This window comes from Sebastes fasciatus, chromosome 11, assembly GCF_043250625.1.
Source record: "Sebastes fasciatus isolate fSebFas1 chromosome 11, fSebFas1.pri, whole genome shotgun sequence".
NCBI classification, from domain to species: Eukaryota; Metazoa; Chordata; class Actinopteri; order Perciformes; family Sebastidae; genus Sebastes; species Sebastes fasciatus.
In genome coordinates this window covers 27,083,379-27,100,833 of record NC_133805.1, presented here as the reverse complement: position 1 = coordinate 27,100,833, position 17,455 = coordinate 27,083,379, and the positions used below count along the sequence as shown (strand labels likewise).

The 17,455-nt window shown below is 36.5% G+C and overlaps 2 protein-coding genes across 5 annotated transcripts in view; both read left to right on the top strand.

The window, feature by feature from the left end:
• Positions 1–820: 820 nt before the first annotated feature.
• On the top strand, positions 821–11,495 carry ndufv2 (NADH:ubiquinone oxidoreductase core subunit V2). Its single transcript, XM_074651928.1, has 8 exons — positions 821–978; positions 2,709–2,771; positions 4,501–4,563; positions 5,962–6,078; positions 6,223–6,391; positions 8,531–8,640; positions 11,097–11,173; positions 11,297–11,495. Exons 1-8 carry the CDS (start codon positions 937–939, stop codon positions 11,388–11,390), a joined length of 735 nt encoding a protein of 244 aa, XP_074508029.1. The 5' UTR covers positions 821–936; the 3' UTR covers positions 11,391–11,495.
• A 3,544-nt stretch (positions 11,496–15,039) lies between these two features.
• Positions 15,040–17,455, top strand: part of ankrd12 (ankyrin repeat domain 12) — a 47,628-nt gene continuing 45,212 nt past the window's right edge. For 2 of the 4 annotated variants that reach the window (XM_074651927.1, XM_074651926.1), the window contains exon 1: positions 15,040–15,235. The gene's annotated coding sequence lies outside the window, so the exon portion shown is untranslated. The remainder of the gene's footprint in view (positions 15,236–17,455) is intronic. The other 2 variants (XM_074651925.1, XM_074651924.1) reach the window with 1 other exon arrangement.

Genomic DNA, 17,455 nt, shown 5'->3' with positions numbered 1-17,455 from the left:
TTGCTAATGAGTTATTTAGGCCGTATCAAATTATAACCCTTGCTTAGCTTTTATTCTCTGACTTACATATGTTATCATTACCATGTTTAATACCTTTTGCACATTATATTTTATTAAAAAAAATGAATGACAGAAATTGGACAATTTAATTTGACTGAAAAAACAATGATCAAATGACAAAAGAATAGCGAATATGCTTTTTTTTTTTTTATACCTATTACAAATTAAATTAAATTGCTTGCAATCTTAAAAATATATTTTTATTTTATGCAATTTTGTCCACTGAATAAGGCCTATCTATATTATCCTCGTTTGTCAATTAGCATCTCGCTTTTATGTCTTACAATTTGGCTTTTATCCTTGCTTTACTAAGAAGCGCTTTATAGTATTGTTTTTAAAAGTGTTAAATACAAATTATTATCATTTCAATGATTATTACATGTCATTATTATAAGATATAATTTTGATGAATTTTTGATATATTTACTGTATTGTTATTTTTGTTATTATATATATCTTGTCCTAATTGTTTGTTATCACTATTATGTAGTCATATTATTTCTTTATATTAAATCTTGTCTATTTATTTTTTGTTATGTTGTATAGTCTTAAATTGTGCAAAATAAATAAATAAAAAAATAATATGTAATTCAAAATATGTGCTCTTTTATGCTTTGTAATATTTGTCCAGTAAACGCTAGTAAACCTGCAACGTGAACTACCATTCATTCAGGTTACATAACAAATGTCCAAATGGTTGTTGGCATTGCTTTGTTTTTCATCTCAAATTTCAATCTGGGATCGATTCAGTTGCGCCGCGACTGACGTCTGACGTAAGCGTCTCACGTCAGACCCGCTCAGTCGAGCGTGAGAACGCTTGTGTTGATTGTCTCGTCCATTTGGTAACAGACCGGCTAACCTCCATCCAGCCACAAGATGTTTCTGTCTGCTGCTATTCGCTCTGCAGTATCGCAGACGGTATGTTTGTGATCATCTTTATGGTTCTGGGTAAAATGTTAAATGCTCTTTAGGATAATTTGGAGACAAAATGCTGTGACTCCTCACAAGGGCAAACCGTGCAGGCCGCTCAGCTAGCGTTAGCATGTGAGCTAACTTAGATAACTGCTTTTACACGTTTCCAAGGTGATCTCTGGACAAACACAGCAATATGAAGAGAAGTAGCTCTGGACATGATCAATTAGGCTACCTGTTACAATTGGCTTTATTATTTGTATTATTATTATTATTATATATCTTTGATTTTAGATGTAACATCAAAGTCTAGCTTAGCTGTGTGTCCTGATGCTGTTAACTAGTTGTACAATATGCTAGTATCAATCAATACCAGTCACTGCTGGTATGTCAGACTTCTCTACACGCTGTGTGGTTTCTGGGGACTTGGAGGTTGGTTTGATTAAACATTTACAAGATGATATTAAGAAAGATAGTTAACAAACCAGCAATAGCCATATATTCTTTTATTCAATTAAATTCATCTTTATTGACAGACTCGAAGTCCAAAACATACAACACAAACAACAACAACAACACATACATTAAAATAGAAACTGCCACTTTTTATAAAAGACAGTTATACTAGTGTTTCCACATGGATGACTGGTATCGTATAACACTAAAACAAGGATTTGCCAGTAGCATGATAATGGTGTTCTGAGAATCATTTAGCCGACATATACATTTATACATCAGGTTTCTCAACAGAGCCTGGAAAGTGTTGACACCTGCATTACAGAACAGCTCGCTTGCACTACACCACCTGGGTTTCTTAAGTAATAAGAAACGAATCTTTATGATTATCTCATTTTATGTATTACTTTTATACCTATTATGAGTGCCACATAAAGATGCAAATTAGTACATCAAGGATGTATTTAACTATTACTATTTATGACCTGTATTTCTACCCCTGAAATGTGTGAATGTCAATGAAAACAGACACATTTGTGTAATTGTGGGGGATCATTTATTTAGACACATACCTTTACAACTTAGTGCTCAAGCTATGTTTATGTAAGGGTATCCCATGTTGTGATAGTTTAAGCTTCTTACAGTTAAAGCAGCAGTGGGTAGAAATGGAGCAAATATGATTTAAAAAAAAGTTATTTTTATAAAATGGTCACTATATCCTGACAGTGAAATGAAAAAGTTTGTGACCCGGCCAGCAGCCATGTTGAGATCTTCTGAGGAAATACCAAGAACCGCCCCCCAGCTGGAGCACAGCCAACAGGACCCCTATCTCTGAAATGACTTGTGATTGGTCAAAGTCTCCCGTCAGGGGTCAGATATTTTTTAAAGCCTGAAAACAGAGCCATGAGGAGGTGCAGAAGTTTAGTTTTCTCTCAGAACACTTGAATTACAATATGCTGAAAGGTTATTATGGAATTTTTGCCCAATGATGCCAAAAACGTGTTGCCTACTGAAGCTTTAAAGAGTTACATATAATGACATAAACTAGCTCTTCTCTAGCTTTAAAAAGTACGGAATTACGGAAAATTAAGGATTTGACACACTGTCTCTGTGGTAGACAATGACAACGTTACTAGTTTGTATAACTTTTCCATTTGCCAGTTCTTTCAGATAGTCTGAAGCGAAACATACCCGCCAGAAGTCTCTCTCTTGGGAAGTTGAAGTATGAATTCACATACTACCAGGTATTTAATCTGTCTTCTTTCTCTCTTTATTTGCAGGCCAGGCAGGTCAGGAGTCTGCATCGGTCTGCTGCACGCGCTGGAGCTGGTGGCATCTATGTGGTGAGTTACAGTTTCTTTGCCAAAGTCAAGAGATGTGCAGAAGAAGTTGGACACAGAGGGCGGTGTTGTCAGGCTTAATTGTTCAATGCCTGTTGAACACCTCACAATTAGCTTTCAGTGTTGAACTGGACATAGTGCGTCACAATGAATCAGCAGCTTAATAGAGAATTATCAGAATAATTGTCATGTTGTCAATGTGCTTCAGCCAGAGTCTGTGAGATAAATGGTCATAAAGTTTGGTTAATGGGGGGATTTTCAATTCTGTCAGGCAGATTTCATTCTAGCTCTTATATCAGGGACTTCTTTTACATGGAAAAGCAGGGAATGCACTGAGCTACCAGGGAGAACTGAAATCAACACTGAAGGACCGCTGATATAGACTTAAAACATTCAGAATAATATGCAGTATTATGATCTAGATCTGTTAATTGTCCTTATTGCTGACCTCTGTGGCCTTGTTATCAGTGTGGTTAGCCCAGTTGTTTTAGAGACCATGCACATAACCTTTGTATTATGTGAAAGCATCAGGCCATTATTTCTTTATTTTTGTGACGTTACGGATTGGGTTATATATATATATATATATACAATATTTAATCTAAATGATTTACAAGTTTTAAATGGGTAAACAAAACAGATGTGGGACTCGAATCCCACGAAACAGGATTAAACAACAGGAGTAAATCAGAATCATCTTTTTCTTCTTCAATCTGTGTCCCATATTTGATAGTTTGAGGTCTTAACTTGTTCATCTAACTTAATCATTCTTTATGAGATAGGTGTTTTACCAGATTACCAACATAAACACATTTTTCAAAACCACAAACTTAAGTCAGTTGAGTTTCCTAAACTTCATTAACCTATTATTTACAGGTGGTCATATTATTTGTATTCGCTTCTAAATTAATTAGGCAATAAAACTAATGTATAAATGTGATTAATGCATGACTCAGAAACATGCTCCATTTTTGCTGAAATAATCCCAAAGGTATCAGTTTTCCAAACAGTCTAAATTTATCCTTCAGATAGCCTTCAGAGCCTATTAGAGCCACGCTGTGCAACAAAAACATCCCATGTGATAAAGTCATGTAATGGAAACATGCCATGGTTTCATTGCCCCCTTGATAGTAAAGATGCTTTTGATCTGTGATTGGAGGAAAATCGGTTTGGCTGACTTGTCTTTGAACCTCCTCCTCTTTAATCGGGAATGTTGTTTTTTGACAATTTTAACTTCAAACACCATTACATTTCAAGTTGTTCTTTTTCTTAATTACACAAAGGATATTTGCTGCTCACAAGGGGGCAGTATGTGCAGAACCTGAAATAATTGTTATCTGTGTTGAGTCTTTTCAACGGCCTGATAGCAGCACCTGTTCTGCCCTGTGGGCTTACAGTAAATGATATTCATATTTGAGCAGATATTATCATATACTGCACATACGCCTGTTACTCACTTAAAGGTCGGTTGTTGAGTTAAAATCCATCCGTAATATTGATTGATTGAATTTATATGACATATATAAATAAATAATATATGCACGGCCTCACCAGGAGGCATCATATTTTGTACAATATTTGTCAAAAGGATAGCAACTTCCCATTTTTGAAACAGGATTCAAATATATTTTTGGCTGATAAATGTTATTCATATATGACTACAGATAATTAATTATATCATTGGTGAAAACAATATTAACTGTCCTTTAACACTGTGGTCTTTCTGTTTTAGCACAGAGATACTCCTGACAACAACCCAGATATTCCTTTTGAATTCACTGCGGAGAACATAAAGGTAAGGTTGACATCTGTGACGTCCAATATCTGATAATTCCCCACCTGTATTGGTCAGTGCTGATATGAGTCTATTAGAGATGCACCGATATCGATATCAGGCCGATACTGTCTCAAATAGCTGGAACGGTTATTGGTGACAATGGGACTGATCTATTCAATTGAGTTCTATGTTTATATACTATATACGTTATATACTGGAGTTTTAATTCCTGTTTAAGTTTCGACCCATTTGTTGCTGCATTAAAATAGTTTACACTTGAGTTGTAATTCCTGTTAATTTTAAGATTTTTTACTAAGTTGCTGGTGTATGATTTATTATTATTATAATAAAAATAAATAACAATTCAGTTCAAATTTATATTTCTGTATTTATTTGTTACATTTTGTATTACAAAGTTAGAAAAGCAATGTTTAAGTCCAGCCTGATGTTGCCTTACACATAAAAGAATGATCCCAGTGACTTCCACACAGTGAGGCGTACAGCTGATTAATTTTAACACTGGTATCGGATCCGTACTCTGTATCAGCCGATACGCAAAGCCCAGGTATCGGTATCGGTATCAGGACTGAAAAAGTCAGATTGGTGCATCCCTAGAGTCTATTTAAGTCTTTAATACAAATTTTCAGACATGCCTATCTTTAGTTTTTTATGATCATGACAATGTTATTCTGTTATGAAGTATTTTATAGAATTGTATAGATGTCTCACCCCCCTTTTAACTATTTCACTAGTTTCAGTCAGACAATTTATTTTATCCTTGTTTTAAATCTTTTTTTTTTTTTTATCTAAAAAGCTGAAATGGGGTTTTCTATCCATATTTTGTTAAAAAGGTATTTACTAGGGCTGACCCGAATGCTTCAAGCTCCGATCATTGCCATGGTAATCAACCTCCAAACCAATATTTGAATGCTTCGTTTTTTTTTAAATATAAGTATGTAATGATAATGTATAAATCCCAAAATAGTCCATGAAATAAGGAATAATCCCACAACACTATTCATATTCAACATTAATTATTATTAGTTATTCTCAGATGGACATCGCTGTTCGTTGTGTGTACAGTAATGCGGCAGCGCCGCTGTCTCCAGCACTGAAACGAGGGAGATGAGACAGACAGACAGACCAAAAAACAGTATTTGGGACAGCCCTAGCATTTACCACTGTAATGGACAGTGAAACATGAGTACCCTGTCATTATCACCAAGATAAAACAAGGATTATTTGGTTACATTCAACTTCACATTACAGTGGATCTCTTCTAAATATCTGTGCAGGTAATGATTTTGTATGAAAACCGTTTGATAGTTTAAATTGGTCTAATTGTTAAATACAGAAGATGAATGCAACTACTTTTATTCTGCACATTCATGGTAAAACGTGTATTTTCCCCTGTAGAGGATTGAGGCGATCATTTCAATGTACCCCACTGGACACAAGCAAGCCGCCACCATCCCAGTGTTGGATTTAGCCCAGAGGCAACATGGATGGCTCCCCATCTCCGCCATGAACAAGGTACAGTGATTCATCTGCAATTTGTTTTACAGCTGCGTGTTGCCAATTGGAATCCGTTGGACAACATTTTTACGAAAAGTAATACCATGTCTTGTGTGTCATGCAAGGGAACCTCATTGAATATTTGTCATTGTTTTCATTCAGGTCGCTGAGGTGCTGGAAGTCGCTCCGATGAGAGTGTATGAAGTAGCGACATTCTACACAATGTTTCTGCGTCAGCCCGTGGGAAAATACTTCATTCAGATCTGTACGACAACACCCTGCATGCTCTGCAACTCAGACAGCATCCTGGAGGCCATCCAAACCAAACTGGGTAAGAGAGACATTTTCCATTTTACGGTGGGACACCAATGAAGAGATGAAAACGCAGACGAAAACAATCATCACAATTTTTTTTATTGTGTGTATTTGGGATAAACAGAGGTTGGGAACAAACATGTAAATATACAGTTGTCTCTGCAATTCAAACAACAGTGAGCTGTAGCAGCAAACAAGAAGACATACAATACTGATGTCAAGCCAGACGACTGCTAACCTACTTCAGTCTGTGCGGCATTTAATAGAGCACCATCATATTTCTTTGTTCAATCAAAAGAATGAGTCTATAATTTGTGTTATAATTCTCCTTACAGCCAGCGCTTAAAGTGGAAAAATTAAGTGCCAGTACTGCTCTTATTCACATGCTGGCTCGTGTATCAGCTGGTAACAGCAATCTCTGGCGACTTCTTCCTATTTATTTATTATTTCTTTAAACATGTTATACTGTGTCAGTCATAATCAGCTGTGGTTTTATTGCAATATTATTATACTTGGGCCATGCATCTTCTATAATAGGCCTATAATACTCCAATAATATTCCAACTGGAACATTATAGGGTTATGGTGGTGTGTTTAGTGTTAATAGTTAAAGTGATTTCTTGTGTTATTTGTAGCCTGTAGTTGGGCATCATTCAGGTTTTAGGAGCAGTGTCCCAGTCAGGATGCTCCTACATATTATGCAGCAGGATAAAGAGACTCATTCTCAATTTCTAGATTGAATAAAAGATACTAAAAGATATTGGGTTTTAGGGGTCCTCCCCCAAGAAAATTCTATGTTTTTTTACTTAAAACTATGCAATTTCACATAAATTTGGACCATTATTATTACTAGTTAAATTATTACTTTATTATTTAAAATTCTGGAAGTGTTTGTCCTGTAAAATAATCTATAAATCAAAAGTGCAGATTCAGAAAACATTTAAATAATTAGTAATTAATAGTTTCATTAATTATATTTGTTCATAAATTTAAAAAGGTTATGACGAATATTTCACTAATTATTTTACACAAAGGACGAGAACATTGTATCGATACATTACAGCACCCTCGTTCTCACCCCCCTCCCCCGAGCCGCGCGTCAGCTCATCCTGTTACGCCCTGAACAGACTGCACAGCGTGTTTGCAGCTGCATGATTCATGCGTCGGGTGATCAGACCAGCTGCGTTTCTGCTGCTGCAGCTGCTGTTTACCTTTTATAATGGCCATTTCATTTCATTATAAATGTCATTTCCATTTATTTTAGACAGAGAAAGGTTAAGAAACGTGTGGTAATTTGAAAATAATAATAATAATCCACAATTAAAACCCCGTACTTTATTCATTCATGGAGCTCTGCAAGTCACTGCATGTTCTAGAACATTGTCCTGCAAATATTACAGAATAACAGCCTTGTGTTAACAAATGAAAGAATTCTGTCCACAGAAAAAACGCTTGAGGGTTTTTATTTTTAAATGAAAGCAAGAAGTGTTGACTTAAAAATAAATCTTTACTTTTTTCATGTCCGTAAAATTTTCTACAGATGTCTAGACATTGACACTGTAGTAATCTTGCTGGTATGGTGTCAATATACAGTCAATAGATCACTTTCACTGTCTGTCGCGCGCTTACAAAATATTTACACAATGAGATTTTTGATAAATAATCATCAGTAATGTGGATATATATAGTGATGACTAAGTGTAAAAGACAAATAACAGCTAGAACAGTCCGGTAAGTTCAGAAAATTACATCCCTACTGTAGCCTTTAAAACCAGGAAAAGACAACACATTTGCCACAAAACGATATTACGATATCCAAAATCTAAGACAATATCTAGTCTCATATCACAACATTGATATAATATCGATATATTGCCCAGCCCTATGCTGCTGCACCATTATGAATCGCGATTATGAATCTCCCTGAGAAACTGATATGGAGAGGGCAGAGAAGAGCCAGTTCACAAGAAAAAGTCACTGTACGCCAAGGAGTAAAATGTAGAGGTGCCAGCCCACTTTGAGCACTGCTTACAGCTGTGTAATGTCAGGTAGCACTGCTTGAGTTAAACATATTTGTTCTTTCGGTAAGATAATCTGCAGCTTGTCAGGGGAGATTAGCTAAATATAAAGCATGTCTTTATTTGTTTTTCCACAGGTATCAAGGTTGGAGAGACGACTCCAGACAAGATGTTCACGCTAATAGAAGTGGAATGCCTGGGTGCCTGTGTGAATGCCCCAATGGTCCAGATCAATGACAACTATTATGTGAGTGTTTGACTACTCTGTGCAGATGGCTTCTTTACTGAACATTATAACTAAATTAACAGAATTGGGTTAAAGCCTGAAATGAGTTTGAAAAGAATGTCTGCAGAGAAAAACATCTCTCAGCCACATTTCACGAGTGCTACCTTCTTTTCTTTGGAAGACGATTCAGGTGTGGTGCAATCGGCACTTGTAAAGGCCTTTACACACCGGGAGTTTGATGAATAAATGACTAGAAAATGCAAATATTTTGCATCAAAACTATTCATACCAGCAGCGATGAGAATTTGCGACAGTTGCAACACTTTTTCAATAAAAGGTTCGAATAGATTTGCGCAGGCAGACGACCAACTACCGGGATCCTACTGACCCAGAGCAGCGTCTGTCAGTCTGTCTTAGGTAAATTGTTGTATAGCCTACAAGCCACTATAAGCTATTTTATTGAGTTCCCTTTAAGCAAAATTTTCTGAGTGAATTCTGGAAAAATAATTAGTTTGGAAAAATATATTGTCAGGTGAAATAATTGCATGAAAATTAACGCCCCACGGTATGTTAAAGGCCTTAAGGCTCAAAACAAATAAACGGGAAATGGAAAACATTGCAGAAAATAATCTTAAATGAATAATAATATGGCTGGAATAACAACTTTGTCTTGTGCATGACCTCAGTTTGGAAAAAGATGAACTTTATGAGTCAGATGTGATATGAAAAGCTTGCTCTTTGGATTTGTGGTTGAACATTATGTGAAACTATTTCTGCACTCAATTGCCATGGGAAGTTTAGTTATTGCAAGCTGAGCACAACTGAACGACCCAATTAAAATAAATGCGACTGAGAGAGGACGAATTTTCTGTAACACCTAAAATTGCTGAGGTGTGATCATTAGAGGCAGAACAGACACAATGTGTTAACACCAAGAGCAAGGTGGTACTGAGTTTAGCATTTTATGTGAATAATTAACACGCAGTCTTTGATTATTAATTAATTCTGTCATCAATTGCATGCATTTAGTTTTATTCAAGGTGGTACAGTTTTTAAACAAGCACGTGTGTCAGGTTGTTTAGGGCTTCTAAACCTGGAAAGAAGTGAGGCAATGTTAGTGCAGCTGCACAGATACGCCTGATAAACATCAGACATTTACATTGAAAAGCAAACAGACAGCCTGTCTGTTTGCTTTTCAATGTAAATGTCTGATTCAGTCTTTATGCACCTTAACACAGTAAATAATGCAGTTACTGAGCCCTTTTTGGTGTTGTTAATAAGAACACAACATGTGTGATTTTGGTTGGGTGTAAAAACAATCTATCATAACCAGCCCTGCTTTGGTTAGCTGGGTTAATAAACTAATTCAAGTCATTCAGTTATTCAGCTATTCTTTATGCCGAATTCACATCAGAGCAGTGGCGAAGTGCGGCCTGCGGCGAACTGCCATGCAATGTCTATGAAAAGCTGCAGCAGCCGCTCCCAAGCTCAGCGAGCTGTGGCCGTTAAACTCTGTGGCAAATAAAAGTTTAACTTTTAGCGAAGTGTGGCCAGAGAAGACCCGCAACCAATCAGTAAAAAGATCCTGTGACTCCTGTGACATGTTGACCTTTGTTACAAAAGAATTTCTTCCCACCTGAAACACATGAATACGCCTCCCGGTCGCAGAAAAAACGAATTATTGCGGTGAGCCTCATTTTGCCGCTGCCTGGTGTGAATTTGCCGTTACCACTGACTTTAGGAAAACCATAACGTTATCTTATGAAATGGATTTGAGCCGACAGTTTCATCATCTTTTGTAGAACATAAACATTTAGACATTCTGACTATTACTATATCTGATTCAGTTTTGGAAGCAAAAAGCATCAGAGGGCAGAACTATTCTGCATGTCCTTTTACGCCCGACAACAGTTATTTTGAAATTTGATTATTTAGGAAGTCTGATGAATTTGACTGACTGTGTAAAACCTGCTTTAAGATGTTATCTAATAAATTATTGCTTTTTTAGAATTAGCTATAATCCCTATAAGCTCTTTGCGATATTTCAAAAGTAGTATTTCAAGTATTGCCTCCTAACCTTCCCCACTCTCTCCATTAGGAGTAAGAAGGTGCTCATACAGGTTGAAGGATGTGAAAAACTGTTAAGACCTTAATTATCCAGCACGAGACCACTAGCAAAGAAAAGCAGTAGGCTTATAGTTCTTGTAGAAGATGATTACATTGCACTGGGGACATGGTAAAATCGAGTACGTGTATGTAAAGTAAAAAAAAAAGTATTTTTAGTGTGCATTATTCTTTATGTTATAAAGAAGACTTTAATCTATAATTCAAGCTATTTGTTATAAATATTTGACTCACTTTAAAGAAAATATGAGGAAGTTATTCATGGGGACGGAAATGTTTCTGCATAACAGGAATGACCCAGCACTTTTTTTTTTGCTTTCTTCTCATTTATCCTGCTTTCTTCCTGTTTCCAGGAGGACCTCTTACCGAAGGACATTGAGGACATTATTGATGAACTTAAAGCAGGCAGAGTCCCACCACCCGGGCCCAGGTACATACAACTTCATCATGAATTAATTATTACATTTTTCTGGTTGGTCAATGAAATTTGTTTCAAACATTGTATTTGCACTGACTGCACGTTAAGACATATTCTCTTTTCCTTTTTCTACAGGAACGGCCGTTTCTCCTGTGAGCCTGCAGGTGGACTGACTTCTCTGACAGAGCCTCCTACAGGACCAGGCTTTGGTGTAAGAGCGGACCTGTAGACATTTTTGGCCACCCTCTGCTTTTATCAAAGGCAACTTGTCCCTGAAGCTGATAATATGCTTAACTCAAACACGTTGTGTAAATAAATTGTTCATATACCTGTGCTCTAAGTGTCGTGGTGTCACTTACAGGATTCCAACAATGACATGGTAATATAACTGAATTAATGGTACAGATTATAGATTTATACTGTGACAACAACTACAGCTCTATTAGGCACACTTGACAATAGAGCTTGAAATATAAATACATAAGACTGAAACTAGGTCTCTAATAGGTATTTTCTGGTATCATAAATAATATGGTATTTTCCTGAATTAATATTCTGCCATGTCTTTTCCTGGTGTATTATTGCAGTTTAGTGATGCCATTTTCTGCACTGGACTGTTGTAGCTGACAAAAAATGATCTACATCTAACATACTGTACTGTATAGGTCTAGAGAAAAATATGATTCTATTTACATTTACCACATGATGCTGTGCTGTAAAAGAATATAAGCTTATGTCGCAGTTTCAATTGTCAATGCTACTTTAGTGACAGCTTTCTCTGACAAGCTTATAAAGGGTTTCACTTGACTATCAATCATACAGTATAATACATACGAATGCATTTTGAAGACTTGTGCATTTATCATGTGCCATTGTGGCACAAAGTGTTTACAAACTGGTCCATTCCCCAAAAACTGAAATCAAACTTGGTCACAAAAAGGAAGACAAATCAAATAGATATTTCTAGTCAGAATTCCTAATATGATGATGTCAAAGATTGCATCAAGTAAATTTATCACATATTAGCTTGACTGAATTCATATTACAGGTAGGCTTTCTGCAATTCATTTAAGACTACCAATGCCATTTTTGACTATCATCCTAGTTTAAAATATCCCTAAATCAGAACTAAATTGGAGGTAGGCTATCTTGAATTTGTGTTTCAACTAGTATTGACTTAAATGATATTTACAATTCACATTCTCAAAAATGCGGTTATTAATACAACTTAATGGCAAAAGTACCTTAAGACTCTCTTACTAATCAGAATGTAAATGGGTGTTTCTGCAACTATGGGCATTTTTAAAGTCCCAGCTATGAAATTTGGGATTTTTATTAAAATGTGCAGTGCAATGCTTGATAAATATAGATTTAGATTCGTTATGTAAATGTCTAAAAAAATATTATAGAAATTAAAAAAAGGAAAATGTATAAAATGAACGTTATTGTAATATTGCAGTAAGGACATTTAGTAAGAACGAGTGATGAAAACCATTTAAAAAAATGACCGATTCAAATCTTAACCACTATATGTAATTTTGTGTTCCTGTGTATATGTATTCTCAGATGGTTCAAAATTTTAATTCATAGAGGTTGATTTTTTTTTAATTTGGGAGAGTCAAAAGTGACCGTGAAACACCCAATTACTGGTATCTTAAATTTTCATTTCATTTCAAAATGTATTTCGAACATGTAGAATACCTTATTGAGCCATACATAAACTCTAATTACATTTTCCTAAATTTATCAAACTATAATTATTATTTATAATTATTCTAACTAATTATTACCTTTAATCTGTGTCATACAGAAATATAAATTAATTACTGTTATAATTATCCTTATCAAAATATAAATTTGTTATCAATCCAGAATTCATTACTTATAATACAACTTAATCACAATACCAATTAATTACATACATATTTATCTTAATCATACCGACTATTTGTTATCTTTTCTTATATACGCAAATTATTATTTATAATATACAATTTATAATTTATAAATGAGCACTTTGACAAGTCAAACTCTTAGTTATATTCATGTTGAATTAATATTTTGACTTATTCATGAATTCCAGATATCTTTTGAAATTAAGCTATTATAATGATAAACTATAATTATTACCTTTAATCTGTGTCACACAGAAATATAAATTAATTACTGATATCATTATCCTTATCAAAATATACATTTATTATCAATCCAGAATACCAATTAATTACTTATAATATAACTATAATCACAATACCAATTACTTACATATTTAACTTAATCATATTGACTATTTGTTATCTTTTTCTTATATAAGCAAATTATTATTTATAATTTATAATGTATAAATGAACACTTTGACAAGTCAAACTCTTAGTTATAGTCATGTTGAATTAATATTTTGACTTATTCATGAATTCCAGATATCTTTTGAAATGAATCTATTGTAATGATAACCCCCTTCTTCAACACACAGCCCCATGCCTACAACGTCTCCTGTCATTTCCATCCCGCCCCGGTGGCGTGTTTTCCGGTGTCTAGCCGGTCCCGGTGCCGGTGCCCCTCCCCCACCCCGTGCTTCCTCTCTTCAGGCTCTGCAACATATTATATGATGCACCATGACGCATGCGCGCAACACATACAGCATGATGCAAATGTCACTGCGCAACCAATTCAAACATGGCTAATACAATGAGGTGGCGGGCTAAAAACGGGGCGAATATAATCAGTTAATGTAATGAAATTGACAGCAACATATTCAGCCATGCTCACAATAAAAGACAGGAACATCCATTCACACTGTGCCGTGATCTCTTCGAGAAAGTTCCCACTAACCGCAACACACACAGCAGCGGAAAAGATGACGTCAAGTGCCCATTACTGCTCTTCTCCCTCTCTTTAGTCGCTAAAAAAACATCAATTATACGTTATACACGCCACAAGCCGACAACATGTGAAAGCGCAGAGAATGTTCTTAACGTTAAAGGTGCGGATTTACTCACAGCATCGACAAAAACAAAGAGTTTAAATGGTTTTCCACACATACCCATATATACAGTCTATCCAGCAGACTAGTGATGTGTCGGTCAAGAACGAGCCGGTTCATTGAGCCGGCTCTTTTAAGTGAACGATAATGGTACGTGTCCACAGGCTTCGTCATTTCCACGCTCCCCATTCATTGTCTATGTAAGCAGCCGCGCAATGCATTCTGGTAGCGTGGCGGCGCGATTTGAGGAACGGAGCGTCACGACGCCCGTTTCTTATTTTCATAAAGTTGGGGGGCTAGTCTACTTTATATAAATCACGAGCGTCCGACGCGACTCGCCGCCTCTCGAAACTCCCGAGAATCTTTCAAAATAAAATTTGGCATGTAAAATTACGATATTCTGGAAATTATATGGTTTAGTATAATTATATTGAATAATTTAAGTGATATATGTGCACACAAAACAGCGCTATATTTTGCTGAATTATAAAAGGCAGGAGTGGTAAAATGAAGAGCCGTAAATGGACTTGCATTTATATAGGGCTTTTCTAGTCTTTGGACCACTCAAAGCGCTTTACACTACATGTCAGCATTCACACACACTGCTAAGGTGCCAGCTTTGCCCATCAGGATGTAATCTAAATACTCATTCACACAACGACATGTGACCCGGAGCAGCCGGGGTTCGAACCGCCGACCTTCCGATTGGTGGACAACCTGCTCTACCCTCTGAGCCACAGCCGGCTCTTCTGAGCTGAGCCAAATGAACTGGCTCACTAAAAAGAGCCGTAATTCCCATCACTAGAGCAGACGGAGACCTTATAAGCTCGGTGGAGGCTCAGCAGGTCACATGACTCCTCTCTCGACCAATCAGAGCGCCGCTTGCATGTTTTGCTGGGCTCTTCTCTCGGAGGGAGCAACGGGCGACGAACGGCTGCGATGTTTTCAAACCCCAGCGATGAACGTCACACAGCCGTAGGCTACGGTTATAACGTTCAGCGTTTAGGAAATAACTCTTTATATTGCGCAATATTCACATATAGCACAACCTTGAATGAGTCCGTGGGGATACGTGAGACCCAGTTTTAAAGGTAAGGTTTGTTTGACTGCCTCGGGTCGTAAAGGGAGTAAAAAAAGCCTAGTTAACGTTACTTAGCTACAGCTAGCTAAGCTAAGCTAACGGTTAGCTAACGTGAAGTAAACTGCGTGTGAATGTTGTGTGTGTGTGTGTCTGCGTGGGTTTGGTATAGTTGTATGCCACGTGTGTTATTACAACACATTAAGTACTTCGCTAACTGGAATTTCACTGCGTTTAATAACCCTGTTGAAGCGAGAGGACTGTTGAAAGCCGAGAGGAAAATGTCGGAGCTGGGTTAGTTAGCCAGCCAGCCAGAGAGGAGGCTGTGTGTCAGGCTGGAGACGAGCTGTGCTAGCTAGCTAGATGAAGCGCTGAGCTGGGGAGGGGGGATCGTTGTGAGGGCAGTGAAGGAAGGGGGCTGCAGTGGGCTTTTGTCTCAGGCTGTGCTGTGCTCTCCTGTTAAATATTGCCATTAAAACATGGAATATTATCTATGTTGGCCACAGAGTGCAGCACATTGTGCTTGTGCAACACATTTCAGCACATAACGTTATGTTTACTAACCAAGTTGGAACATTTAAGCGCTCAATAACATACTGTACTGGGTGTGCATTGAAGGCAAACACGACAGTATCGTGAGGTGGGTGGTGTTTGTGTCTGCAATGATCTAAAACTAACGCCACCGTTTATTTACACAGTTGTTTTGGATAATGACTATTATAAATCTAGTGTACATATATATAGTTATGTATTGCTAGTTCGCACTAGGAACTAGCATAGCTTTGCGCCTTCTCAGCCAATAGCTCTGACATCTTGGGGGTGTGTTGCCTGATACAAAAGCTGGCTGTTTTTTAGATGGCTGTCCGTGCAGCGACCGCTCTGAAGCAACAAAACGTCGACCTTAAATTAAAAACAACCTAGAGACAGCGTTTATACACACTTTAAATGATAGTTGTAAACCTCCTATACACCACAAGCAGTATTAGACCGTGGTAAGATTGCCAGTATTTTATTAATTTCATGCATATATATTCGTGTACTATTAATATTGAGAGGGGGGGGTACTATTTGTGCTATGGTGTTATAATACATTTGACATAAATACGAATATATGAACAATATAATAACAAATTGTAGATAATTTGGCCAGTAAAAACACTTTATCAACATAGGATGCTAAATACATACACTTGTCAAATGTCTTTGTAAGACAAAGGCAGAGACGGCCTAAAAATGTACGACAATGCTGGTATTGCCAGGAATAGGAAGGCAGGGGTTACTATTTATAATGTTTTCTTCCCCCAAAAAATGTACAAAAATAAATTACGACTGTCAATCGATTTAAATATTTAATCGCATGATTGTCCATGATTAATGGCAAATTAATTGCACATTTGTTATCTGTTCAAAATTTACCTTAAAGGGAGATTTGTCAAGTATTTAATACTTGTATCCATGGGAGTGGGCTATATGCTTGCTTCATGCAAATGTATGTATATATTTATTATTGTAAATCAATTAACAAGACAAAACAATGATAAATATTGTCCAGAAACCCTCACAGGTACTGCATTCAGCATAAAAAATATGCTCAAATCATAACATGGCAAACTCAGGCCCAACAGGCAAGAACAGCTGTCAGTGAGCTGACTAGGCCTGCTACAACCTCCGAAAGATCGATTGTGTTAATGCACTTAAGAAATTAGTGGCATTAAAACAAATTTGCGGTAAAGAGTTTTTATCGCGTTAACTTTGACAGCCCTAAAACAAATATTTTGTTATCTCAACATTACACGGTTTGTTCCTTTTGTGATCACAAGAGAACATTTGCTTTTCTGATGTCAAGCACTATTTGTGATCACAAAATGATTACGCTCAAGAAGAAAAGGCTTATGTCAACAGTACATCTGAAAACATGCCAAGATCGTGGAAGGATTATTTCATTAACTCAATGATCGCAAGAGAACAAGTTAGTTACGTTGACATAAAAAATATTTGCTTATAACCACAAAAAAGGCAACAATAAAAAAATCTTAACCTGTACCCATGTAAAATTTGCATTTTTTCAGTCACTAAAGGCATTATTAGTCACAGGGGGTATTTGAATACAACAGATCTTCCACATAATTTCAAAAGAAAATTGCCAATTGGCTTCAAAATCATCAAAGCCCACTAATAATTGGCCATTTGCTATTGTTAAAGTCACCCCATGTATTGTGTGATGATTGGGTGG

Bases quoted from the DNA above. Each gene is read 5' to 3' on its own strand.
- ndufv2 (XM_074651928.1), top strand. From the start codon at position 937: ATGTTTCTGTCTGCTGCTATTCGCTCTGCAGTATCGCAGACG. The intron at 4,564-5,961 runs GTAAGGTTGACA...TTTCCCCTGTAG, and splicing joins TCACTGCGGAGAACATAAAG to AGGATTGAGGCGATCATTTC. The intron at 6,392-8,530 runs GTAAGAGAGACA...GTTTTTCCACAG, and splicing joins GGCCATCCAAACCAAACTGG to GTATCAAGGTTGGAGAGACG.